Source organism: Gracilinanus agilis, chromosome 4, assembly GCF_016433145.1.
Source record: "Gracilinanus agilis isolate LMUSP501 chromosome 4, AgileGrace, whole genome shotgun sequence".
Lineage (NCBI taxonomy): Eukaryota > Metazoa > Chordata > Mammalia > Didelphimorphia > Didelphidae > Gracilinanus > Gracilinanus agilis.
The window spans coordinates 177,108,601-177,135,761 of NC_058133.1; the positions used below are offsets into that span (position 1 = coordinate 177,108,601).

At 39.1% G+C, this 27,161-nt stretch overlaps 1 protein-coding gene across 1 annotated transcript in view; it reads left to right on the forward strand.

Moving 5' to 3' along the window:
• The window catches only part of TEX14 (testis expressed 14, intercellular bridge forming factor), a 141,227-nt gene that overhangs the window by 89,308 nt on the left and 24,758 nt on the right, over nt 1-27,161 (forward strand). Inside the window, exons 18-20 of the mRNA XM_044675064.1 lie at nt 17,924-18,061; nt 21,581-21,650; nt 24,972-25,053. Of these exons, the coding sequence (XP_044530999.1) occupies nt 17,924-18,061; nt 21,581-21,650; nt 24,972-25,053 (290 nt within the window). The remainder of the gene's footprint in view (nt 1-17,923; nt 18,062-21,580; nt 21,651-24,971; nt 25,054-27,161) is intronic.

Here is a 27,161-nt window from a genome sequence, read left to right on the forward strand (position 1 = left end):
TCTCTCATTTTAGCCAATCTGCTAGGTGTGAGGTGATACCTCAGAGTTGTTTTGATTTGCATTTCTCTGATTATTAGAGATTTAGAGCACTTTCTTATGTGCTTATTGATAGTTTTGACTTCTTTATTTGAAAATTGCCTATTCATGTCCCTTGCCCATTTATCGTTTGGAGAAAGGCTTGATTTTTTTATACAATTGATTTAACTCCTTGTATATTTCAGTAATTAAACCCCTGTCAGAGTTTTTTGTTATAAAGATTTTTTCCCAATTTGTTGTTTCCCTTCTGATTTTGGTTGCGTTGTTTTTGTTTGTACAAAAGCCTTTTAATTTAATATAATCAAAATTATTTATTTTATGTTTTGTAATTTTCTCTAACTCTTGCTTGGTTTTAAAATCTTTCCCATAGATCTGACAAGTATACTATTTTGTGTTCACTTAATTTTTTTATAGTTTCCCTCTTAATATTCAAGTCATTCACCCATTCTGAATTTATCTTGGTGTAGGGTGTGAGATGTTGACCTAAACCTAATCTCTCTCATATTGTTTTCCAAATTTCCCAGCAGTTTTGGTCAAATAGTGAATTTTTGTCCCAAAAGTTGGGCTCTTTGGGTTTATCATACACTGTCTTGCTGATGTCACTTACCCCAAATCTATTCCACTGATCCTCCCTTCTGTCTCTTAGCCAGTGCCATACCATTTTGATGACTGCTGCTTTATAGTATAGTTTAATATCTGGTACTGCTAGGCCACCTTCCTTCACATTTTTTTTCATTATTTCCTTTGATATTCTTGATCTTTTGTTATTCCAAATGAACTTTGTTCTAGTTTTTTCTAATTCATTGAAAAAGTTTTTTGGTAGTTTGGTAGGTATGGCGCTAAATAGGTAAATTAATTTGGGTAGAATGGTCATTTTTATTATGTTAGCTCGTCCTACCCATGAGCAATCAGTGTTTTTCCAATTGTTTAGATCTAGTTTTATTGCCTATTTTGATACCTTCAATTTCTTTTTCTTCTCTAATTGCTACTGCTAGTGTTTCTAGTACAATGCTAAATAATAGAGGTGATAATGGGCATCCTTGTTTCACTCCTGATCTTATTGGGAAGGCTTCTAATTTATCCCCATTGCATATGATGCTTGTTGATGGTTTTAGGTATATACTGTTGATTGTTTTTAGGAAAGGACCTTCTATTCCTATACTTTCCAGTGTTTTCAATAGGAATGGATGTTGTATTTTGTTAAAGGCTTTTTCAGCGTCTATTGAGACAATTATGTGATTTTTGTTTGTTAGATTGTTGATATGGTCAATTATGTGGATGGTTTTCCTAATGTTGAACCATCCTTGCATTCCTGGTATAAATTCCACCTGGTCATGGTGGATGATCCTCTTGATCACTTGCTGGAGTCTCTTTGCTAGTATTCTATTTAAGATTTTTGCATCTATGTTCATTACGGAGATTGGTTTATAGTTTTCTTTCTCTGTTTTTGGTCTACCTGGCTTTGTGTCATAAAAGGAGTTTGGTAGGACTCCTTCTTTGCTTATTATATCAAATAATTTGTATTGTATTGAGATTAGTTGTTCTTTGAATGTCTGATAGAATTCACTTGTGAATCCATCAGGCCCTGGCGATTTTTTCTTAGGGAGTTCTTTGATGGCTTATTCAATTTCTTTTTCTGATACGGGATTATTTAGGTATTCTATTTCTTCTGCTGTTAATCTAGGCAATTTATATTTTTGTAAATATTCATCCATATCACCTAGATTACTATATTTATTGCCATATAATTGGACAAAATAGTTTTTAATGATTGCCTTAATTTTCTCTTCATTGGAGGTGAGGTCTCCCTTTTCATCTTTGATACTGTCAATTTGGTTTTCTTCTTTCCTTTTTTTTATTAGATTGACCAATACTTTGTCTATTTTATCTGTTTTTTCAAAATACCAGCTTCTAGTCTTATTTATTAATTCAATAGTTCTTTTACTTTTGATTTTATTAATTTCTCCCTTGATTTTTAATATTTCTAATTTAGTTTTCATCTGGGGATTTTTAATTTGCTCACTTTCAAGTTTTTTAAGTTGAATGCCCAATTCATTAATCTCTGCCCTCCCTAATTTGTTAAGATATGCACTCAAGGGTCTAAATTTTCCCGAGTACTGCCTTAGCTGCATCCCACAGAGTTTGATAGGATGTCTCGTCATTGTTATTCTCAATGAAATTGTTGATTGTTTCTATGATTTCTTCTTTGACTAACTGGTTTTAGAGAATCATATTATTTAATTTCCAATTATTTTTTTTATTTTTTTGTCCAGGTGCCCTTACTAATTATTATTTTTATCGCATTATGATCTGAGAAGGTTACATTTATTTATTTGTTTGTTTGTTTGTGTTTTTTTTAAACCCTTAACTTCTGTGTATTGGTTCATAGGTAGAAGAGTGGTAAGAGTGGGCAATGGGGGTCAAGTGACTTGCCCAGGGTCACACAGCTGGGAAGTGTCTGAGGCCGGCTTTGAACCTAGGACCTCCCGTCTCTAGGCCTGGCTCTCAATCCACTGAGCTACCCAGCTGCCCCCGAAGGTTACATTTATTATTTCTGCTTTTTTGAATTTGTTTGCAATGTTTCTGTGCCCTATTACATGGTCAATCTTTGTGAATGTACCATGTGCAGCTGAAAAGAAGATGTATTCCTTTTTGTCCCTATTTATTTTTCTCCACATATCTATTAAATCTAATTTTTCTAGGATTTCATTCACCTCTCTTACCTCTTTCTTATTTATTTTTTGGTTTGATTTATCTAGGTCTGAAAGCGGAATATTTAGATCTCCCACTATTATGGTTTTACTATCTGTTTCCTTCTTGAGCTCTGCCAGTTTCTCCTTTAGGAATTTGGATGCTATGCCATTTAGTGCATACATATTGAGCAATGTTATTTCCTCATTGTATATACTGCCTTTTATCAGGATGTAATTACCTTCCCTATCTTTTTTCATCATATTTATTTTTACTTTGGCTTTGTCAGAAATCATGATCGCCACTCCTGCCTTATTTTTCTCATTTGAAGACTAAAAGATTTTGCTCAAGCCCTTTACCTTAAACTTGTGTATGTCAACCCGACTCATATATGTTTCTTGTAGACAACATAGGGTAGGATTCTGGTTTCTAATGCACTCTGCTATTTGCTTCTATTTTATGGGCGAGTTCATCACATTCACATTCAGAGATATAATTTTCTGTTGTGTATTCCCCAAAATTTTGGTATCCTTTTTTAGTTCTACCCCTTCGTCTTATGCTATTTCCTTTTAAACCAGTGGTTTGTTTACAGCAGTCCCACTTGTCCCCTCCCTTGATTTACTTCCCTTTCTTCCACCTCCCTTGTTGTTCCCTTCTTTTTTATTTTTAAGGTCTAATGNACCCGCCTCATATATGTTTCTTGTAGACAACACATGGTAGGATTTTGGTTTCTAATCCACTCTGCTATTTGCTTCCATTTTATGGGCAAGTTCATCCCATTCACCTTCAGAATTATAATTATCATTTGTGTATTCCCCAACATTTTGGTGTCCTCTCCTTGTTCTACCCCGTCTTCTTACACTATTAGCTTTTAAACCAGTCGTTTGTTTTAGACCAGTCCCCCTTGTCCCCTCCCTTGATTTACTACCCTTTCTACCCCCTCCCTTGTTATTCCCCTCTTTTTTATTTTTAAGGCCTAATGAATTTCCTCTCCCTTCTTCTCTCCCCTCCCTTTTTTGACCTCCCCACTCCCCTGCTTCCCTTGGTTTATCCCTTCTGACTTTCTTAGTAGGGTTAGATAGAGTTCTATATCCCAATGGATATAGCTACTCTTCCCTCTCAAGGTTAATTCCACTGAGAGTAAGGTTTAAATATTACCTCTTAATTCTCTCTTCCTCTCCTTCTTATAATAGTATTCATCCCCTCCCCTTCCCATGCCCTCTTTGTATGTAATAGAATATCCTATTTTTCTTATTCATTCAAGTTTCTCTTGGTGTCCTCTACTATTTGCCCCCCTCTTTCCCACCCCCATATCATCTTAGACCATATAGTACTCCTACCTCTCCCTATGAATAATTCTTCTAATTACTATTATAGTGAAAACTATAATAGTGATTAGAGTTCACTACAGAGAATTACACATAACATTTCTCCACATAGGAATACACATAATTAGATCTTATTGAAGCCCTTAAGGAGGCAAATTTAAAAAATACTAGTTTTCTTTCTTTCTCCTCTGTTTCTTATTTTCCTTTTCATGTTTCTCTTGATTTTTGTGGTTGGATATCGAACTTTCCATTTAGTCCTGGTCTTTTCTGTGCAAATACCTGGAATTCTTCTATCTTGTTGAATGCCCATACTTTCCCCTGGAAGTATATAGTCAGTTTTGATGGGTAGTTGATCCTTGCTTGTAGACCGAGTTCTCTTGCCTTTCTGAATATCATATTCCAAGCCTTGCGGTCTTTTAGCGTGGAGGATGCCAGAACCTGTGTGATCCGGATTGGTGCTCCTTGATATCTGAATTGTCTCTTTCTGGCTTCTTGTAAAATTTTTTCTTTTACTTGGAAGCTCTTGAATTTGGCTATTATATTCCTGGGGGTTGTCTTTTCAGGGTCTAGTGTAGAGGGTGATCTATGGATCCTTTCAATGTCTATATTGCCCTCTTGTTGTAGAACTTCAGGGTAATTTTGCTGAATAATTTCTTTTAGTATGGAATCCAAATTTCTATTAATTTCTGCTTTTTCAGGAAGACCAATGATTCTCAGATTATCTCTTCTAGACCTGTTTTCTTGGTCTGTCACTTTTTTCGTTGAGATATTTCATGTTTCATTCTATTTTATCAGTCTTTTGACTTTGTTTTATTTGTTCTTATTGTCTTTAGAGATCATGAGCTTCTAATTGCTCAATTCTACCTTTAGAGACTGGTTTTTGGCTATAATCTTTTGGTTTTCCTTTTCAACCTGGTCGTTTCTGGTCTTCAATTTACTTGCCTCACTTTCTAATTGCAAAATTCTGCCTTTTAAACTGTTATTTTCTTGCCTGATTTCCTTTTGCGCTATTTCCCACTTCTCTAGCCAAATCTTTTGTCTTTCCATCTTTCTTGTCATCTCAGATTTGAACTCTTCAAGAGCTTGTGACCAGTTTTCATTATTTTGGGAAGGTTTGGATGTGATTGCTTGTTCTCCTCTTCTTTTTGCTTTGTCTGGATTTTCTCTGTGTAAAAGTTGTCGAGTATTAAAGATTTCTTCTTGTTGATCTTTCTCTTCTGGGATTCCTGATTCTGGCTTGCCATTTTTAGCCCAACGCCTTCTCAGCTTTATCCTCACACTCAGGGTCTGTCTGCGCTCTTTAGGCTCCTGAGGTCTCAGGTCTCATTGTTCTCCGGGTCAAGCCTCCTGGTTGTCCCCCTTGCTTGATCCTCTGCTGGAAGCTCCTTTAACAGTCTCACGGCGCTGCTTCCACAGTCATGCACCCATCTGCACTGGTTCCCCACTCAGGGTTTCTAAGCCTTCACCCCGCATCTGCACTCAAAGTCTGTGTTCAAAGTCTGTGCATTCTTTAGCTTCTTGGAGTCTTAAGTCTTGCTGCTCTCAGGAACAGGCCCTGGAGCTGCCAATGACTTAATGGATGCCCCAAACTTGCTCAAATTCTTGTGCGCTGGCTTTTGCACTGTAGGTGGTGTGGGTTGGGGGAGGGGGTTGCTCAGCTTGCATTTTAGTGAGAGCTGTTTCACCCTTTTATAGCATGGAAATGCCCTGAACCCACGTACCTTCAACATTGCACCCTGTTGTGGGGTCCCTTCATTCGTCTGGATTTGTTCTTATGTCCCCTGGAAGAGTCCTATATGTTTCGGTTAGGAGAGGTTAAACAGCTGCTTTTTACTCTGCCACCATCTTAACCAGGAAACAACTGACTGCCCCATGATGATTTCTTGAAAGATCTCCAAGTTCTTTTTTTGATCATGGCTATCAGGTAGGCCAATAATTCTTTTATCTTTCCTAGGTTTATTTTCCATGTCAGTTGTTTTTTACATGAGATATTTCACATTTCCTTCAATTTTTTCTTTCTGATTTCGATTATTTATTTGATGTCTCATGTAATCATTGGTTCCACTTGTCCAGTTCTAATTTTTTTAAATATAATTTTTAAAAATATTTTTCCAGGGGGCAGCTGGGTAGCTCAGTGGATTGAGAGCCAGACCTAGAGACGGGAGGTCCTAGGTTGAAATCTGACCTCAGACACTTCCCATTTGTGTGATCCTGGGCACGTCACTTGACCCCTGTTGCCTACCCTTGCCACTCTTCTGCCTTGGAGCCAATACACATTATTGACTCCAAGATGGAAGGTAAGGGTTAAAATATATATATATATATATTTTTTTTTTCCATGATTACATGATTCATGTTCACTCCCCCTCTTCCCTCTCTCCTCCCAGAGCTGACAAGCAATTCCACTGAATTATACATATATTATCACTCAAAACCGATTTCCATATCACTCATTTTTGTAATAGAGTAATCTTTTAAAATCAAAACCCCAAATCATATCACCATATAAACAAAAGATAAATCATATGTTTTCTTTTGCATTCCTTCTCCAACTGTTCTTTCTCTAGATGTGAGTAGCATTCTTTCTCCCAAGTCCCTCAGGATTGTCCTGGATCATTGCATTGCTATCAGTAGCAAAGTGTTTTACATTCGATTGTACCACAGTGTATCCGTCTCTGTGTACAATGTTCTCCTGGTTCTGCTCATTTCACTCTGCATTAGTTCATGGAGGTCTTTCCAGTTCTATAGAAATCAAGCCATTCATCATTCCATATAGCACAATAGTATTCCATCACTATCATGTACTACAATTTGTTCAACCATTCCCTAGCCCAAGACACCCCATCATTTTCCAATTTTTTGCCAGTATTAGGGTCCATTTGTGTGACCACCAAAGGAGCACACAGAGACAATGCAATTCAGGCAAGGAGAATTCTTTATTCCTAGCTAGCTAGGGGAGCTCAACCAAGGAGCTCCAAGGCAGCACAATCAGAGTGGAGTTTAAATACATTTTTGAAGCTTTGATCTGGTGCCTATGAGGTAACGACTTTACCCCAGAGATGAAAGGACTCATGGCTTCAGTCTGGTGTTTAGGAAGAAACAAGACTTTACCCTAGAGATGAAAGGACTCAGTTTCGGTCTGGTGCTTAGGCTTGGGAAGAAACAGGGCTTTTGCCCCGAAGATGGTGGGGTTCAGACATACTTGGGGACCTTATAATTCCTGGAACTTTGCCGGGAACATTCTGTAGTTACACAACAAGCAGGTATACAGGGTGGGGTCAGCTGACCTGTTTTAGTTTTAATCATTTACTTTACTTCATTCCCTACTCCTGATTGTCTATAATGAGGAATCCTCTTCATGGCCACATCGTTACATGGTTTGGGGATGGTATCCAAGGGTTGATACCGTTGCTTCAGAACCATGAACTGGACAGTGTTGATACGATCTTTAACGATCCGAACCAAGCGGAAAAAATCACCAAGGGTCCCAAAAGGGTGGAGATAAGTGTGATGAGCCACGGGGAAGACTGAAATAGCTGCTGGTACCATGGTTGGCCTATTGTCCAGGCTTTCTCCCTGGAGTTGAGGCTCCTTTTAAGTTCCGCCACTGATTCTCTGATTATGCCGGTATAGTCTGTATAGAAGCCACACTCCTGAAGGGCAGCATAGAGACCACCGTCTTTAAGGAAAAGGAGGTCAAGGCCCCGCCTATTCTGCAAAACTACCTCTGAAAGGGAAGTCAGGGACTTCTCCAGGGCTTCCAGCGACTACTCAACCCTCCTAAGGTCAGTATTCACAGCATGATATAATGTTGTCATATGTGCTCGGTGGAGAGCTAGAGAGGTGATACCTACTCCCGCTCCTGCCAACCCAAGAATAGTAGCGAGGGTTAGGGCAATCACGGGTTCCTGTTGAACCCAGAGGAACTCTGCGTGTTGCAAGGCCAAGAATTGTTCATCAGGTTAATAGACCACCCAGGTCAGGATTGTGACAAGCAGGCAGACCTCATATGAGTGGGTCACTAGAATAGTCCTTGTGCAACACAAGGAGTGAGACTGGTTACAGAACAGGACCACCGTGCTCCAAGAGGGGGAATGTAGTACTTAGTGCTGATGGTGGTGGGGCTCCCAACTTGGGGAAGGCACTGGCGGTTTTTTTCTGATAAGGGAAGAGTTCCCCATGCAGGTGCCCCGACCAGTAATGGGTTGTAATGTTAGGCCGACCTAACAATTTCCACAGTTTGTTCAGCCATTCCCAATGGAGGGACACCCCTTCATTTTCCAGTTTTTTGCCACTATAAAAAGTGTGGCTATAAATATTTTTGTACAAACATTTTTCCTTATTATCTCTTTGGGGTACAAACCCAGCAGTGGTATGATGTGTGAAGGGAATCCCCTCCCTCAGAAATCATGTACTGGTCATCCTACCTGCATCCTTGTACTGTGTGCATTTGTGTCATGTGAGAGTGCTCTAGTGTGAGTCACGAGACTGTGGTAAGGGTTTAAAAAAAATAAAGAAGGAAGCAAAGAGATTGTGTAAAACATGGGCACTAAAATCCTTTAACTGGCCAAGGTATGGTTCTTTTGATTTTAAAATGTTAAAAGAATTAAAACTGGCCATCAATAACAAAAAGTCAAAGGAGTTTGCCTATTGGCTGCTCTGGGCACTTATGATTGATAATTCATCAAAACCCACTACCCCTAAAAATAGCTTGGTTGACTCTGAAAACCCTGACACAATGCCTTCATTATCCTCCAGACAGGAGGTTATTCCTTCTTTAGATCTAGACCAGTGATTCCCAAAATGGGTGCTACTGCCCCCTGGTGGGTGCTGTAGTGATCCAGGGGAGCAGTGATGGCCACAGGTGCATTTATCTTTCCTATTAATTGCTGTTAAAATTTAAAAAAAATTAATTTCCAGGGGGCTAAATAATATTTTTTTCTGGAAAGGGGGCAGTAGGCCAAAAAAATTTGGGAACCACTGATCTAGACCATTCTGGCTTGACATCTTCAGTTCTTCCTCCTAAACCACTAGTTAAATCTAGCAAGAAAGACACCCTACCCTATCTTCCCACCTTGCCTGTGAGGAGGCTCCTCCTCCTTCTCCTCCTAGTGACCCAAACCAGGATTTGACTCCTTTGGCCCCTCCCCCATCAGACTCCACTCACCTCTTTACCCTACCTTACAATTTAACCCTCAACCTACCTACCCCTGTTCTTGCAGCAACCAGTCTTTGCCTTGCCCTGCCCATTTTCTCTCTTACCTTGCCAAATGTATAGGAGTTATAATCCGAGGTGGATGGATATACAAGATTTAATGCACACTCTGCTAATGGAAAGAGAAAGAAACAAGGTTCTTTCTCTTGTTAATCAGGCCTAGGGTGAGGGAATGACTTACTGGCTGACAGACGACCCTAAATGGGACCCAAAAATTAAAGGAACATTACATATATCTCTGTCAGGCTAGGAATGCATTACTAAAAGCAATGTGGGATTGTTCTGACAGGCCAGGTACTTGGACTAAATTAAAAGACTTTAAAACAAGGGGAAAATGAGAAACCATCTCAGTTCATGGAAAGACTTGTTAAACTGGGATGCAGATATCTTGGCCTAGATCTTTCTAGGGAAAAAGATGTTGGGCACATAAGCACACATTTTGTAAAAAATTGCTACAGGGTTGATAGGAAATATTTTATGACTAAATGCCCTGACTGGTCCACTATGGACCTCAATAAATTAAAGAGAGTAGCAGTTTATGTCTTTGATGGTCATGAAAAGGAAGATAGAGAGGAAGCTGAATTAGTGGAGAGAATAAAAAAAGGATAAAAATGAATTAGAGGAGATTGGAAGGAAATAGCCAAATTAAAGGAACAAGTAAAAGGAGCTGAAAGACAGACAGTAGTCATAGCTCTCTTAAAGGAACACAAAACTTGTTTTTGTTTTTGTTTTGTGGGAAGGAAGGTAATGTAGCTATGGATTGTAGAAACGGGAACCAAGAAAACAGAAACAGAAGAATTTTGAGAAATATTACTAATAACAATAATAGGTCCTCTAATAGGATCATTGATTATAATAGGGTAAATTATAACTCAGACCATAATGCACCATGCCAAGGAATCTGTTGTCACTGTGAGGTACCACAGAGAAATGGTCAGGATAGCCAGAAGTATGGTCAGAGGTACCAAAGGAATCTAGATGAATGATGGTACTGGGAAGGAGAAGGGACCTCAAAGAGTCTGGAGGTGAATTTTAAGCCCTTTCAGACCCCACTGCCTTATTGATATTAACTGTTTCAGTTTGTTCCCCTCCCCATAGTGAAGAAGTCTATGTAAAGCAATCTTTAATAGAGATCTATTGTCACCCAGGAGACAAGGTACATAATTTTCAGAGAACTACTCCAACAGCTATCAGAATTGGAGAAAAGGACTCAGATTCATTGCTCACATGTAAAATGGACACCTTCTACTGACACTGATTGACTGTATCCTGTCTAAGATTTGATTTTGTTTTCAAGTTTACATAGTAATCTAATCTAAAATGTTCCGTTATACAATGTCACTTTCGGTTATTATGTTTTGGCTATTACCTATATGTTCTGTTTTGTATTAGTTATTGTACTACTGTTATAACAAGCTTTTACCTGGTGAAAAAATTATTTACACTCACATGACCAAGTTAGAAAGGAAATAGAACTTGCTTTTGAGTGAGAAACCTTTGTGTTGTGCTCTGTTTGGCTGACAGACTCATTGTCACATAGAATGTAAACTATAAATTCCTGATTTTTTTATTATTATTATTATTATTACTGTTTTTCTTTATATTTGCAATAGGATATTTGATTTTTTTCTTATTTTTTGTACTTGAGTACATGGAATCAGTATTAATGTTTTTTATTTTGAAGGATAAGTTTACAATATTTACTAACTCTGTAAGAGGGAGATTTAGATATTATATAGAAATATATTTAAGGTGTGGCCACCAGGAATCAATAATTCAGATTGATTCCATAATTAAAATAGACCCAAGTCAGGATTGGGTTTAAGGTAGTTTATTTACAATTAGGAAGGGTAGAAGGCAAGGGAAATAGAGGGAGAGGCTAGTCCGGGCCTGCAGAGTCCCGGAGGGAGAGAGAGGATTAAAAGGCTAATTAAACTAGATTACAAGCAACAAGGCCTTAGCAATCAGAGAGGCAAGAAGCCTACTTAAGGTAGAGGGTCTGGAAAACGCCCAGGTAGGCCAAGGAAGTCAGCCTAACTTACCCACATGACCATTCAGAGTGGAAGCATTCTGAGGTCTCAGCCTGAGATCCTTCAGCACCAAGTTCAAAGCGGGAACTGCCCCAACAGGAAGTAACCAACATACTTGAAGAGATAGTGCCTTTTGTCACTTCCTGTGGGTCCACCTCTAATTCAGGTGGACAAATGGCAGCCTCTACATTGATATGGACTGCCCAAAGGGCAGTCCCTTGTTCTCGCTTTGTTACTTATTGTCACATGTGGGTAACTCATCTCCCCTCCCCACTAAGGGAGGTGGGGATGACATTATCTCTGGTAGCTAGAGTTTTGACTATGAATGGGCTTGAGCTAATTCCATTTACAAACTCTAATACCAATATATACTCAAAAGCTAATTGGATTATGGAAACCTGCCACTGATTGTTAAATATTGTGGGATTTTAACTAATGTGTCTTATTTCAGAAGAAGGGAATCACAAAAGAGCCACTGCATGGTGCAAAGAAGCACAAGGTCAAAGAGACCAACAATCCTTGTTGGATTGCTGAGGATCTATGCCAAGACAAAGGACTTGTTTAGAGGTTCAAGGAAGCGGCTGTTTGACAAATCTAGACACTGGACTTCCCTGTGCCAGATTCCTACAAGTACCTTAGTTTGGCTTTCATTTTGGCTTCCCTATCCCTCAGATTGAAGGTAAAATAAGACCAGGGAATCACATTTCCCTTTTACCTCAAAATCTAGTCCCTTCTCTTTTATAGTATGGCAATTTTCTGTAGTCCTGGCTGCCAGTGGGTAAGTGCAATATTGCAGGCTTGTAGGACATTAATCACTTTAATTGGGCCTTGCTGGTGATTCAAGGACCTGTTATGGGTTTATTCTTTTTTCTCATATTTTTATACACATAATATTTGATATATCTTTTTATTCATATTTAAATTTTCTCTTCTATTTGCTTTTGGGGGGGGGTTGGCTTTCTTTTGAGAATTGATTCATATACCTCATAACTCAACCATGTATCCCAGGGTGATTCTAGTGTTGGTTAACACCCTCCTCGGGGGGATTGTATAATTATCCTAAAATCCAAGGTTTAAGACCTTTTAAAGCAATTTTTGGAAAAGAAAATCACCAACACCCGAATCAGGAAAGTGCCTCTTTTGAAGAAGTTGCCATAAGGATGCCTACAGAAACTATACACTTCATCAAGAGATCCAGAGTGAACTTTGGGATATAATGAAATGAACTGAAGGGGGTTGAACATAACATTTATTCTGAATGTAAACTCTTATGCCAAAGGGGAGTGCCCCCTAATTGGCTTTTTGTCAATGCATCTATCAGTCATTTTTTGTTTTCTTTCTCTTTTCTTTCCCTCTGATCCCCAAATTGTTGTAATTCCCTCTTTGCAATGTTTTACACACCTCTAGTAAGAGAAGCTTCAGAGGTATTAGCTACATATATGGAATGATTCATTGGGGAGACCTGACATGTTAATGCCCTAGAAACCCCAAGGGAGGAGATTTTTTTTAAACTCTTAACTTTTGTGTATTGGCTCTTAGGTGGTAAGGCTGGGCAATGAGGGTCAAGTGACTTGCCCAGGGTCACACAGCTGGGAAGTGTCTGAGGCCGGATTTGAACCTAGGACCTCCCGTCTCTAGACCTGACTCTCAAGGGAGGAGATATTAACATGCTGGTCTCCCAAAGAATCAAAGGGGCAGTTGTGTGAAGGGAATCCCCTCCCCCAGAAATCATGTATTGTGGTTGTCCTATCTATGTCCTTGCATTGTGTGCACTATGTCATGTGAGAGTGCTCTAGTGTGAGTTATGAGACTGGCCTATGTACTTGATCAGCAAATGATGGAGTTTGACCCAGAAGGGAAGGGGGAGGTTAAGAAGTTCAAGACAATGAAGTGGTCTCTCTCTATTCCCTTGGATGTGGCGGTGGAGGTCTGTGGCTGAGATAGATAGCCATGTGAAGAGTACTACATGGTGAGATTAGAAATAGGCTTCAATTTCTTATCTATCTGCCTTCTCTAGTCAAGTAAATATTAATAAACTCTATGGAAATTAAGGACCAGAGAGTGTTGATTTAACTTTTATAATGACTGGATCAAAGAGCAGATAGTCTTTTAAAGCCCTGTGGGCATAATTCCAAATAAGGCATGATTTTCTTGAGTGAGCTTTTGTACTTCCTTTTCAATTTGACTTTGTAGTGTTCTTTTCCTCAGTGTATTTTTGTACTTTTACCATTTCATCAGTTCTGCTTTTTAACAGGCTCTTCTCTTCTTTGGATTTTTCTGTCTCTTTTACCAATTGGCCTATTCTGTTTTTTAAAATTCAGTATTTTTTGGTGCCTCCTTTACCAAGCTGTTAACTCTTTTTTTCATGATTTTCCTGTATCACTTTCATTTCTTTTCCCAATTTTCCTTCTACCTCTCTGATTTGATTTTTGAAATCCTTTTTGAGCTCCTTCATTATTTCTTTTTGGACTTAAGAATAATTTATATTTTTCTTGGAGGCTTTGGATGTAGCAGTACTCACTTTGTTGTCTTCTTTTGAGTTTGAATTTAATCTGTCACAAAAATAATTTTCTGTGTTTTTTCTTTTTTAATTGTTTTTTTTTTTTTCATTTTCTTGCCTTTTTTCCCCTGTAGTTTTAAAAATTTAAAGTTGGGCTTTGTAACTGCAGTGAAGGGGAACACTGTTCCAAGCTTCAGTTCTTTGTGAAACTGCCTTCAGAGCTGGCCCTGGGGATCTATCTTATTTTAGTTCTTCCAAGGTGGTATGATGTAAGGAGAGATGTATTTAATATTCTCCAGGTCTATGCTCTGATCTGTGAAGAACTCCAGGCACCCTTTTACCTCTTGAAACTGTAACCAGGTTTCCCTGCTTCCCTGGGGCTGCAAGTGCAGCTGGTGCTGCTCCTTACTCTGTAGTTGCACTTCAGAACTGTGAGCTGGTTCTGCATACCAGCAATGCATAGTCTTGCACCCAGAGCCAACAAAAGGACCCTCTGAAACCTCCTCTGAGCAGTTTTCCAACTCCCCCATATCATCTGTGGCTGAGAGTTCAGGAAGCCTTGATTGCGTTTCAGTGTTGCTCAGTGTGTTGTTTTGGTGAGGCCTGCCCTAGCAAGCTGTACTCCATCACCATCCCAATTTACTAGATCTTCTTCCTGGTCTTCTAAGTTGTTTTGGCCTTAAAAAATTACTTTACCTTATCTTTTTGTGGTTTATGCTGCTTTTGAATTAGTTTTGAGTTGTTATAGCTTTGCTTTTTGGATGGCAATATGGTAGAAATAGATCAGTCCCTGTACCTTCTTTGCCATCTTCCCCAAATGATTTTCTTTTTCTTTTTCTTTCTTTTTTAAAAATTCTTATTCTCCATCTTAAAATCAATACTGTGTATTGGTTTCAAGGCAGAAGAGCAGTAAGGGCTAGGCAATGGGAGTTAAGTGACTTGCCCAGGGTCACCCAGCTAGGAAGTATCTGAGGCCAGATTTGAGTCCCAAGTGATTTTCTTAAAGCATAGTCTGATCATGTGTCTCTCCTCATCTCAGTAGCCATTCATTAAACTCCAGTAGTTCTCTCTTGCCTCCCAGATCAAATACAAAATCCTCCGTTTGGTGTTCATAGCCCTTTGTAACCTAGCCCCCTCTTACCGTTGCAGTTTTCTTGCACCTTACTCCCTACCATTTAGTCTTTGATCCAGTGACATTGGCCTCCTTGTACCATAAATAAGACAATTCATTGGTCAGCTCATTGCATTTTCTCTGGCTGTCCCCTGTGCCTGGCATGCTCTCCCTCCTCATTTCTGCCTCCTTTAAGTCCCAATTAAAATCCCATCTTCTACAAGAAGCTTCCCAACCCCTCTTAATTCTGGTACCTTCTCTGTATCATTTTTTCCTGTTCATAGCTTATTTGTATATATTTGTTTGTTGTCTCCCCCACTAGATTGTGAGCCCATTTTTGTATCTGGATCAATTGGCATAGTACCTGGCACATAGTAAGCACTTAATTATTTTTTGACTGATGTGCATTCTGCCATGAGTAAGCACCATTCCCCATGTTCTGGAAAGAGGAATAATGGCAACAGCTGGCATTTATGTAATGCTTTAAGATTTGCAAAGTGTTTTTTAAAATATAATCTCATTTTATCCTTATGAGAACTCTATAAGGTAGGTGCTATTATTATCTGTGTTTTACAGATGAGTAAACTGAGGCAGATAAAAGTTTAGTGATTTGTATAGTCACATAGCTTAGTAAGCATCTGAGGCAGAATTGGAACTCCAGTTTTTGTGACTCCAGCTCCAGCATTCTGGCCATTGTGTCATTTAGTTGCCTCATAAGGAAAGAAAAACAAAATCTGAGAGAGTATAAGTAGTATCTCCTTAAAACTGAACAATGCCTTTCTTCTATTTCCTTTTTGTCTCCCCTCTTAATGAGAGTGGAGAAAGAAGGGACTAACCCAAGGTTGACTGTTTCTTTCCAACGTCCCATGCCTTTTAGGGGTAAACCAGAGCAGCCGTAACTTACCAGAAGTCACTCAAGGTCCCAAAGATCAAGAGAGGCTTATCTGTTTGTCCCTCTTGATAAGCTAGGGAGAGTATAATGAGTTACTTAAAGGAAGAAACTGCATGTTAATCCATCCTCATATCCTGCTACCTGGCAACAGTACTTTACACATAAATGGTATTTGGCAAGTGTCTTATTGTTGTTTTTCAGTCATTCAGTTGTGTCTGACTCTTTAAGACCCCATGGTCCTTAGCACACCAATACTGACATAGGTTTTTTTGGCAGAGATACTGGATGGCTTGCCATTTCCTTCTCCAGTGGATTACGTTAGAGGTTAAGTAACTTGCCCAGGGTCACATAGCTACTGACTGTCTGGTTTTCCTGGCTTTAGCCCTGATACTTTATCCTCTGAGCCACCTAGCTACCTATGTATTGTTCAGTTGAGTGTCAGTATGCAATTATGTGCTAAAATCTGTGACTAAATGTTAAAGTCTTCTCTGACCCAAATGATTATAGAGATTAGAATGGTCCCTTTGGACTAAAAGGGGGTCCCATTCTCTTCAATAAATAATTTAGCATTTGCCCTGTATATCTCCACAGAAACAAAGTTATGAATAGTTGTAGGATATAACTGAAACAATTACTTCACTTCAGGTATATTATTTACCATTAGTTTAACTTGATCATTGTTCTGCTTGAAAACAAAATGTTCAAACTAACAGTGTCCTCAAACTCTCAGATATGTCCTAATAAGACATTTTAATGTAACATTTATAGTAATCTTAAACCCAGGAAAATTTTACTGTACAATAAAAGTACACAGCTCTAGGGTTGATATTTTCCTTCACCAAATGAAACAATAGCTATTTAATCTTCTTGGCACACCTCTGAAGAATTATTTTCCTGAAATCGCTCAGTTTTCTATGACCACTCCTCTCTAGAGTGACTAAGAATAATGAAAGAACCTTCTCCCTTTTATCAGTACCCTATTGCCTTCAGGAAAATGAGGAAAGAACTCTTCTTGGGGGTGGGGAGCATTATTAAGTCATTTTGGCCATATTTGGTGCCATTTGGAGTTTTCTTGGCAGAGATATTGAAATGATTTGCTATTTCCTTTTCCAGCTCATTGTACAGATGAGGAAACTGAGACAAACTGGGATAAGCATCTTGCCCAGGGGTCATGAAGGTAGTAAGTGTCTGAAGCTAGATTTGAATTCCAGGTCTTCCTGACACCAGGTCTGGTGTGCCATCCACTGCACCACCTAGCTGCCCTTATTCTTGGAAGAATGGAGCCTTTTTCTAAATCCTTTTAGGCATTAAGGCACTAGTCTTAGGTGAATTGGCCTCTTCTTGCCATATCTCCTTACCCCCTGGACGAGCCCCTGCTCCCCTCAATTACTTAAAGGGAGAAGACCTTCTGAGGGTGATCAGAGGGAGACTCATAATGGTTTTTCTTCAAGATTAGTACTTTTAAAATACATTCTTGGTATTTCTTAAAGAGGAAGAGGGGGTTGCCTGCTTCTCCTATTATCAGAGGAGTTATTTTTGATAGTAGTGTTTGCTTGAATGAATGAAAACACATTTAGTGTTTGCTGTGGGCCAGGCACTGTGCTAAGCATTAGGGGTATAGAGAAAACAATGTGAGTGGTATTTTGAAATCACTGAGCTGGTGAGTGATTTGTCTTTTCTAGAAATGATGGTCCCCTCTGTTACTCTTCTGAGAGAAGGTGGGGAATGGGGCAGGGTACATTATAGTGGCTGGAGGCCAGCATGGTGTGTGGGTGGGGGCCTAGCTATGGTGAATTTTCAAACTAATTAAGAGTCCTGGGCCCAAGTATGGGAGGAGATTAGAGGAGAAGGTAAAATGGAATTATGCAGTTCTCTTTCCATAGCCCTCTTTTTTGACAAATGCCAACGTAATTTGTTTTTTAAAAATGTGTATCAAAACATTTTGGTTTAATTTGTCATATTAGTCATTTCCCAGCAAACAGCGATCTTACAGTACCTACTCATTTAAAAGAAAAAAAAACTTAAAAAAACTGCCTAAGAGGGTGATTGTGACTGGCAATATTTGTTACTTTACAGTTTTTCTAGTTTTCTGAGAAAAATTCTTTCTAATCTATTTATAGGAGCATTCCATGGAATCACCTTATTCAGCAGATTCTTCTGAAGATGTAACAGATGAATTTTTAACCCCTGATCATGATTACTTTTATACCCCAGCTGTTCAAGAACATTTGGAAGTTAAAATGACAGTTAAGTCCCAGGTAAGGTATATTTTTACTTTCTATAATTATAGTTTCCCCTAGAGCTTCATTTGCAATTATGATTGCTGGGCAATACACATCTGAAAAAAGAGATCTTTGAAAATCAAAGGTTGGGAGTTTTTCTCCAAAAATTACAATTCTAAGAATAGTATCTCACTTTTACTGTTAACAGTCTCTTAGCAACATCATAATCTTGTGAAATAAGAAAGAAACATATTTCTCTCTTTTTTTATTCCCACTTTCCTTTTCTTAATGCCACAGAAATGTTATTGGGGAACTTGAGGTGAACCCCAGGTTTGTGACAGTGTAAGAGGTAAAAAGAGGTTTTTTTGTTTTTTGTTTTTTAAACCCTTCCCTTCCCTCTTGGAGTTAATACTGTGTTTTGGCTCCAAGGCAGAAGAGTGGTAAGAGTAGGCAATGGGGGTCAAGTGACTTGCCCAGGGTCACACAGCTGGGAAGTGTCTGAGGCTAGATTTGAACCTAGGACCTCCCATCTCTAGCCCTAGCTCTTAATCCACTGAGCTACCCAGCTGCCCCTAAAAAGAGGTTTTGATTGGTTGAATATTAAAAGGTTAAGTTGCCAAGGAATTGAATAATTATCAATCCCCAATTAAAGAATAACCTCAAGTCAAAATGACTTTTATGGAAGTTTATTTACAAATGAGAAGAGAGAGAGATTAAGAAATTTAGAGAGAGGATAAGATAAGATAATTAACCTGACAAACTAAATATTTTGCTTAGGTCCCTGGTTTAACCCAAGCAGATCTAACTAGTCCTCAGTTGGAAAAAGGACAAGCCTTGAGCCAAGGGTCGAGGCCCGGAGGCCTGAAGGCCCTGGAAGTGTATGAAGCAAAAGCTTCAGTCACAGAGTATCTTTTGAAAGGGAAGTTCCTTAAGGGAAGTTCAGGAAGATTTAGTCATTACACTCACCACGTGGAATTCCAAGGTCTTGGGGTCCCAGGTCCAGGGCTCCTCCATGTCCTAGCAAGAACCAGAAGAGATCCTCAGCTCACTGAACTTCTCTTTTTAAAGGGGTCTCTTTTTGCTTTAGTTCCTGTGCCTTCCTCTTAGCTTATGTGTCCAATCACAACAGACGCTTTTTTTAGGACTGCCCAGGAGGCAGTCAGTAAATTCTGATTTGTCACTCACTCTAGCACACGTGACTTAACAGACCACCCAACTTGTGAGTTTAGTGGAGATGTTTTCACCTTTGGTGATTAAATCTAAAGATGGGCAAAGTAGATTTAATCTTATTATCACAACAGGTACCCTTTGCAAGAATACAAGACTCTAAAACTTAGCTTAGAAATAAAAAGAGAAATTTATTAATTTGGAATTCATGTTGAAGTGGCTGGGAGGACAGTGCAGGTAGAACACTGCCCCCTAGAGGGAATGTGTCCTAGGCTTTTCAGGCAAGGGGGCGGCTCTGTGACCAGGGATGAGGGAATGGAATGAGGTTGGGCAGAAGTGGGGGGTGTTTGTCACCTGACTGGGGCTAGAGTGATGTTTTGTGTCCTGAAGACACAGGGAGTGACCGGGAATAGTAATAGTTTAGGGGACAAGTAGATGTCCTAGATACAAATCCAATGGTATCAGAGCAAAACCAGAAGATGTATATTTGTGTCCATCTCGAAATCTAGGGGAGAATCCAAGGGGAATATTTCTCTCAGAGGTCTTTCCTTATTGTGGGTCTCTGATGCCCAGTCACCTTTTCCTCAGCATTACAAGAATGCATGGAAGGAAAGGAATTTTCCTGTTTTCTGTTTGACCTAAAACACTTCTAAAGTTTGGGGTGTCTAAGGGAAACCTGGGGTCCCATGCCAGAAAGAGTGAACCAAACCTAGTAAGTGACTTGCTTCAGGCATACCATTTAGTGGGACTTTGTCCACTGCACTGGGCTTGCCTGAGGAATTATGAAAGAACCAAATTTACACCGTGTTTTTTTTTTTTTTTAATCAATAAAACTGAACTATTTACATCCCTGCTCAGTGAATTTTTCAAGTTTACTTATGTAGTTCTTCCTTTGCTTATTCCCACCTTTCTCCCTCTAGCTTGCTAGTAAAGTGGTCCTCACTTTCTCCTTTCCTTAATTTATCCTCTACATAACTGCCAAAATGATTTTCCTAAAGCAAGAGCTGACTCCTTTATTTACTAAACTCCACCGATTCCTTCATACTTACAAGATTATTTCATGCTTGGTGTTTAGTACACTTCACAAATTGGCCCCAACTAGTTTCTAGCTTTTTTACATTAGCAAACTAACTTCCTTATGGATGCCTGAAGATGATACTTCAGACCCCAATTTCTGTCTTTCCTCAGATTGCCTCTCGAATGTGAAATACACTTTCTTATCACCTCCACTTCTAAGAATCTCTAATTTCCTTAAAAACTCAATTCAGGCACATTTTTTGCATAAGCCTTTTCCTTATCTCTTAGGTTCTAGCTCCTCTCCCCCTCCCAAATTTCCTTATATTTGTATTTGTTTTTAGTTCTTTGGAGACTATTATGTTCCATGTTTTACTACTATGTAGCAATGCAAAAATAGAATGTTGCTAATAAAATAGTTGAAAATTTTTTTTAAACCCTAACCTTCTGTCTTAGAATCAATACTATGTATTGATTCCAAGGCAGAAGAATGGTAAGGGCTGAGCAGTGGGGGTTAAGTGACTTGCCTAAGGTCACACAGGTAGGAAGTATCTGAGGCCAGATTTGATTCCAGATTCTCCCAACTCCAGGCCTGGCTCTTAACCCACTGAACTACTAGTTGCTCTTGAGCTTTATAATTTCCTAAAGGCAGTTCAGCACATTCACCTCCCCTAGTTCAACTCCTGTACCAACTCTGTGCTTCTGTACTACCCTCTGTTCTTCTATACTCCCAGATATACATTCTAATGGATAAACTCTAGAGAGTGACCATCAGATGCATGTCATAATCTCATCAATAGACATGCTTCATTCACTTGATCTTTCTTTTGTGGATGATAAAGGCAATGGAGAAACATATGATTTGTGTGAGCAGACTTGTACTTCTAATCAGTGAGAAAACTAGAATGGAGTAAATGATCTCATCAAGGAAGAGGATGATATGCTAGTCATGTGACAAGGGTGAGGGATAATAGTGGACATCTCAACTATTCCACTGGTACACGCAATGTCAGAAGACTTCATTAGAGGTTTTCAGCACTTTATGTGGACTCCATTTTTAAGAAATGGACAGATGTTGAACAGGATGGCTGTCAGGAATGGGTTGTAATTTGCATTATTGGAGAGAATGCCCAAATCTCTGAGTTCAGATATTTCTTTCATTTGAGAGTATATTTGCATTTGTACATCAGACTCCTTGAAGGAAGGGAATGTTACATTTTTGTCTTTGTTTCTAGTGCCTAGCACAATTCCTAGAACATAGCAAGTGCTTAATAAATGCGTATTTTATTGAAGAATATTGCTGAATTGGTTTAGACTAAGTTGAGTTAGGGGCCATATCTTTGTTGTTTTTTAAAATTCTTGTTTCTTTTACAGACCTTAAGTCATGAGGCTAATGTCTCGGAAGTCACACAAGGAGTCTATGATGTCCAAAAACAAGACTCTGGTAATATGTGTTCAGGTCAGAAATCACTTGCTTTCCTCCTGCTTATAAAGTCCTGCAAGGTTAGGACTGAAAGGGAAATTAGAAGAATGATCACCATAACTGGATGGCCTACACTGCATGAAAAGAAAGCACAATTTTGATGAACCTTTTTGAAATAAATATCCTGGGCTCATAGGATTTAGAGCAAGAAGTGGCTTCTTAGATCTAAGTCCAGTCCCCTGGTTCTAGGGACGCAAGTCACACAGCTAGTCTGTGACATATCTGTCATGTGTCCTAGATCCTTCAACTCCAGGTTTAGTGTTCTCTTTGAAACACCATAGTCCTCCATTAGCTCTTCTGTCTGAGTCTTTGGATTTGCAAATCATACTTAGGAACTCTTTAGTTCAACCCTCCTTTCATTTTATAGATGAAGGCACGAAGACTCTCAGGGAGATTCAGTGACTTGTCCAAGGCTACATGGACAATTAGTGGGAGAAATAGGAATAAAAACCACATACCCAGACTTTTGGTTCTCTCATCCCAAAGAATCAAATCTCAACAAAACTGACCTTTCCTTGATGCTTCATTAAAGAATGGCTTCAGTCCATGGCATTGACATTTAGATTTGTCACTCATTTCTAAAGTTTATTTGAAATCAATTTCAGATTACCACAGAATCAGCAGCTTGGGATATGGAAATTGTAAAAACATGTATGAATTAATACAAGTTGTGAAACACTATGTGTTAATCTCCTTCAAAGACCTATATTCTGTCCACTTAGTCTGTCTGTCTTTCTATCTAACTAGCTCTGTCCATCTATCTATCTGTATCTTTTCTAACCCTTAGAATTGTCCAGAATCATGCTTTAGCAGGCCCATTCATGGGGCAGGATGTGGTTTCTGAATCTGTTCTCTCTTCCTTCCACCCATGTTTCCTTTACCTCTAACCCTGGATGAGACATTTTTAAAATTTGGCCCTTAGTCCTGAATTGAATACCTTTTCACAGGTCACCACTTGTTGGTTGAAAGAAAGAGGGGGAGGTTAGGCAAAAACAGAAAGCCAAGGCCTCCCCTTCTTTTTTTGCCCCTTTCCCCTCATTCTCTCTCTACCTTTTCCCAGCATCCAGTTCTCTGATAAGTCACTTAAATATTAAAGTTGTAAAGTAAGTTTTAAAAGCAATGCCTATCCTACAAATATTGGATTTTAAAATAAGTTCTTAAGGAAGAGAACCCAAAGGAATATCCAGTAGTGAAATTTTAGGTGCCTTGAGACACACAGTTAGGAGATATATTTTAGGAAGAATATTCTCGGTGCTCTTTAAATGCTGCTTAGAACACATTCATCCCCAAGTCAGACTATAGTATGGAACATGGAATGGGAGAAGCCACTGCCTGATTAATCATCTCCTTCTCCATGCTTAGTACAAATGGCATGACAGAAAGAACAGACTTGTTAGAACTGATGGTTTGCTTTGGCTAACATATTTTTGTATGATCTGCTTTTAACTGACTTTCTAGTTGAAAATTGCCTAAGAAATTGGACAGTAGTGGCATATGTCAGTGAGAAAGCACTGGATTCCAAATCAGGTTCAAATCTGGCTCTGCTGCTTGCTTCCCTTGGGACTTTGAGCAGGTCCCTTAAATTATACTACTGGGCTCTAATTTCTTCATCTGCAAAATAGAGGAGAGAGGAAAGAACTCTTTCTGGCACTAAATCCTAAAATCTTAGTTTCAAATAGTTGTTATCCAGAAGGAGAGTGGATTGTTTTATTGGCTGTACAAATCCTCCAGCTGTATGCCATAATTAAAAGAGGGCTGGACTTGGACCCAGCCAACCTATTTTAACATCTGATACTTCTTATGTGAACACATGGGGAAATGGAAAGAATGCTGAATTTGGAGTGAAGAGATCTAGGTTCAAATCCTGGTTTTGCTAATTTGCTAATAAGTTTTATTACTTATGCAACCACAGGCAAGTCACTTCCTTTCTCTCGGTCTCAGTTTTTGCATCTTTGGAAATTGATAATCTCGAAAGTCCTTTTTTTTTTTTTTTGTATCTGTAAAAACTTATGATCTCTAAAGTTCTTTTCTAGAACATTCATTAGTTTCATAGGATTGACTTGGAAGGAGCCTAAGACATCATCTATTCTAGTTATCTCATTGCACAGAGGAGTAATAATGTCCAGAGCTTTCATTACCCATGGCATTGTGTAAAAGAACCAAGATTTACTCTCTGGTCATTTGACTCCAAATTCAAAGTTCTTTTCACTACACTGTGCTGCTGCCTCCCATGGCCTGGGTAGTATTTTGTTTCAAATTTTGGAACCAAAGAGTATTACAACTGGAAAGTATGTCAGAGACAAATTCAGTCTATTCATTCAGCATTTAAACTGCTTGTTGAGATTGCTCATTATCTCAGGGTCAGGATCAATGAATTCTTCCACAGGATGTTAATAATTTATGCATACCCTGTTAATTTCTCTGATTAAGATCTCATTTCTAAAATATATAGGAAACGAATCCAAATTTATAAGAAAAAAGCCATTCCTCAGTTAATAGTCAAAGGATAAGGATAGTTTGTAGAGGAAGAAATCCAAGTTCTCAATAGGCATAGGAAAAAATGTTCTGAATTGCTAATAATTAGAGAAATACACATTATAATGCCTCAAACCCATCAGATTGGCAAAGTTGACAGAAAGGAAAATGTCAAATGCTGAAGGGACTATGGGAAAACTGATATGTGCACTGTTGGTAGAACTGTAAACTTCCCCCAGCCATTCTGGAAAGTATTTTGGAACTATGCCCCAAAAAGTGTTAAATTGCATATACCCTTTAGCCCAAATATACCACCACCCTAAAGAAAGCAAAAGGGAAGAGAACCCCAAAATCTAAGGTACAAAAAATACATCAGATTTTTTTGTTTGTAAAGAGTTAGAAACTGGAAAAGAAGGCCATCACTTGGAAAATAGCTAAAGTAAATTTTAAATGTGAGTGTGATAGAATACTAACTATTGTACTACAAGAAATGATGAATGGATTGCTTTTAGAGAAACTTGGGAAGATTTGAGTGAACTAAAAGTGAAATGAGTAGAACCAGAGAAATACTTTATACAGTTACAATAGTATTATGAAGATAATTGACTCTGAAAGGTTTGGGAACTCTAATTAACACAAGGACCAACCACAATTCCAGAGAAATAATAATGAAATGTGGAGAAGGGAGAAGTGAAAGGGTAATACTCTGGAATGAGGCTCTGGAAATAAAATGAAAAGGAATTAAATGTAAAAAAATTAATTTATGCACAGAGAATCCAGTGATTGTAAATTTCTTTTTTCTTTCAGGTGGAGAAAAGTTTCAAGTAATCGAAAAAATCCTTGGAAATAAGTCTGAGTGTGTGACAGAACTTCAGTTCACACCCATAAGGTTTGAGTTGTTAATCTCTTAATTGCTCATTCAGATTCTAAAGAAAACATTTTAATGGTAATATCCCACCTTGATGAAGTTCTTGTGTTCAAAACTCTCCATCCACTTAATCAAAACTTGACCCAGGAGAGCATGATATCATTGGGATTTACCCTGAGTAATACTTACCTTTTGCTCTTCTAAAGCTATCTTCTAACTATAAAGCACTTAACATATTTCCTCAGGGTCTGTTCTTTGCAATAGGTATTGTTGGATTAATAAATCTCTGTATGAACAAGTATATTTTTATCCTTTTCGATAATGTAATAGTTTAACCCACTTCATTCATTCATTTCACTGAAAAGAAGCACCTATGTGATGTTCTAGGCTGCTGAGGGAGATCCAAAGATAAATGGCTTGTCCCTGCCCCTGATTAGTTTAATTCTGTAGGGATTAGAAGTCATATACCCATGTAAATATAATATAGTAATATGTTGATTGCATAGTTTGTAGTAGTGCATACCTTTATTGAGGACAAAAAAAAAAGGCATCAAGATCAGCTACTACATTGATGCTAAATTATTTAATTTGAAAAAGCTCTAAGCCAAGACTCAAGTGGAGGGAGAGTTGGTCCACCACTTTCTGTTTGCAGATGATTATGCACTCAGGGCAGCCTCAGAGACTGACATGCAATAGAGCAGTGATGGTGAACCTATGGCACAGATGCCAAAGATGGCATGCAGAGCACTCTGTGGGTACTTGGCCACGGTCCCTCCCCACCTCACCCCCCACCCTCAGAGTTTATTACTAGAAAGGCAGTGGAGCTACTACCCTCCCCCTCTCCAAAGTGCCTGAGGACATTTTTTCATTCACACACACCTCCCTCTCCACCCAGCAGCCCAAAGGGAGCTCACAGAGGATAATGTAGGCAGTCTACAGGGGTCAGAGCTAGAGGGAAGCAGAGTGCTTGGGCCACTCCCCTCCCCTTCTCCACATTGACTGAGGACATTCCTCACTTCACCCACCCCTTCATCCAGTAGCCCAATGGGAGTGCTTCCTCCCTCTCCTGTGTGAGGTAAGGGGGGTGGAGCATACCCAGCACGTGGTGAGGAGGGGCACAGTATGTCAGTCTTGGGAGGGGAGCATAGCACTTGGTCTGGAGGGTAGGGCTGCTTCCCTGTACTAATTTTGGCTTTACAACACCAAGAAAACAGGATCTCCACCAGCCAGCACAGCACCATGCCCTACGTTAACCACTGGTTATAGCAAATGGAGAAATGTTCAATGCTGTGAATAAGGTCACTTACCTTGGCATTATACTTTCTAGGGATGTCCACATAGATGATGAGGTTGACACACACATTACCAGAGCTAGCTCAGTGTTTGGGAGGCTCTGAAGGAAAGTGTGGGAGAGAAAATATACTAGGCTGCCTACCAAACAAGTTTGCAGAGCACCATGCCTGTGAAACCTGGACATTCTACCAGTGCCATGCCAGGAAACTGAATTGTTTCCATTTGAATTGTCTTAGGAAGATTCTGAAGATTAACCTGGCAAAAGAAGGTACCAGACACTCAGATCCTTTTCTAAAGATGAACTACCAAGCATTCAAACTCCATTACAGAGTGAAACTCTGATGGACTGATGTTGTTCAAATGCCAAATATACACATCAAAAAAGGCACTTACTCTATGAGCAAAGCAGAATTTCAGTAGCTCAAGCTGCACAAATTTAGAGACATCTCCATCCTGGTAGTTCATGTGAACTATTTGTGCCCAGCCTGTGATAGAGCTTTTTGAGCTTCTTGGTCTGATCAGCCATACATAGCAGGACACACTATATACTAACACAGTGAGGTCGTTTTGGTCCTAGGACAACAACTGAACAGTAGTGCATAAGAAAAATATAGAGTACTCACAGATCGTTTCTACCTGGAAGGGGATCAAGGAAGACCTCACAGAAGAAATGGCATTTGATCTGGGATTGAAGTATGAGCAGGATATTAGCAGGCATAGGGAGGGCATTCTGGGAATAGGAAATGGCATGAGCAAAGACACTGAAGTGGAACTCCAAGATCCATTATGACTGGGGCATTGAATATATAGAAAAGTTTTTCAAGGTCAGGTTGGAA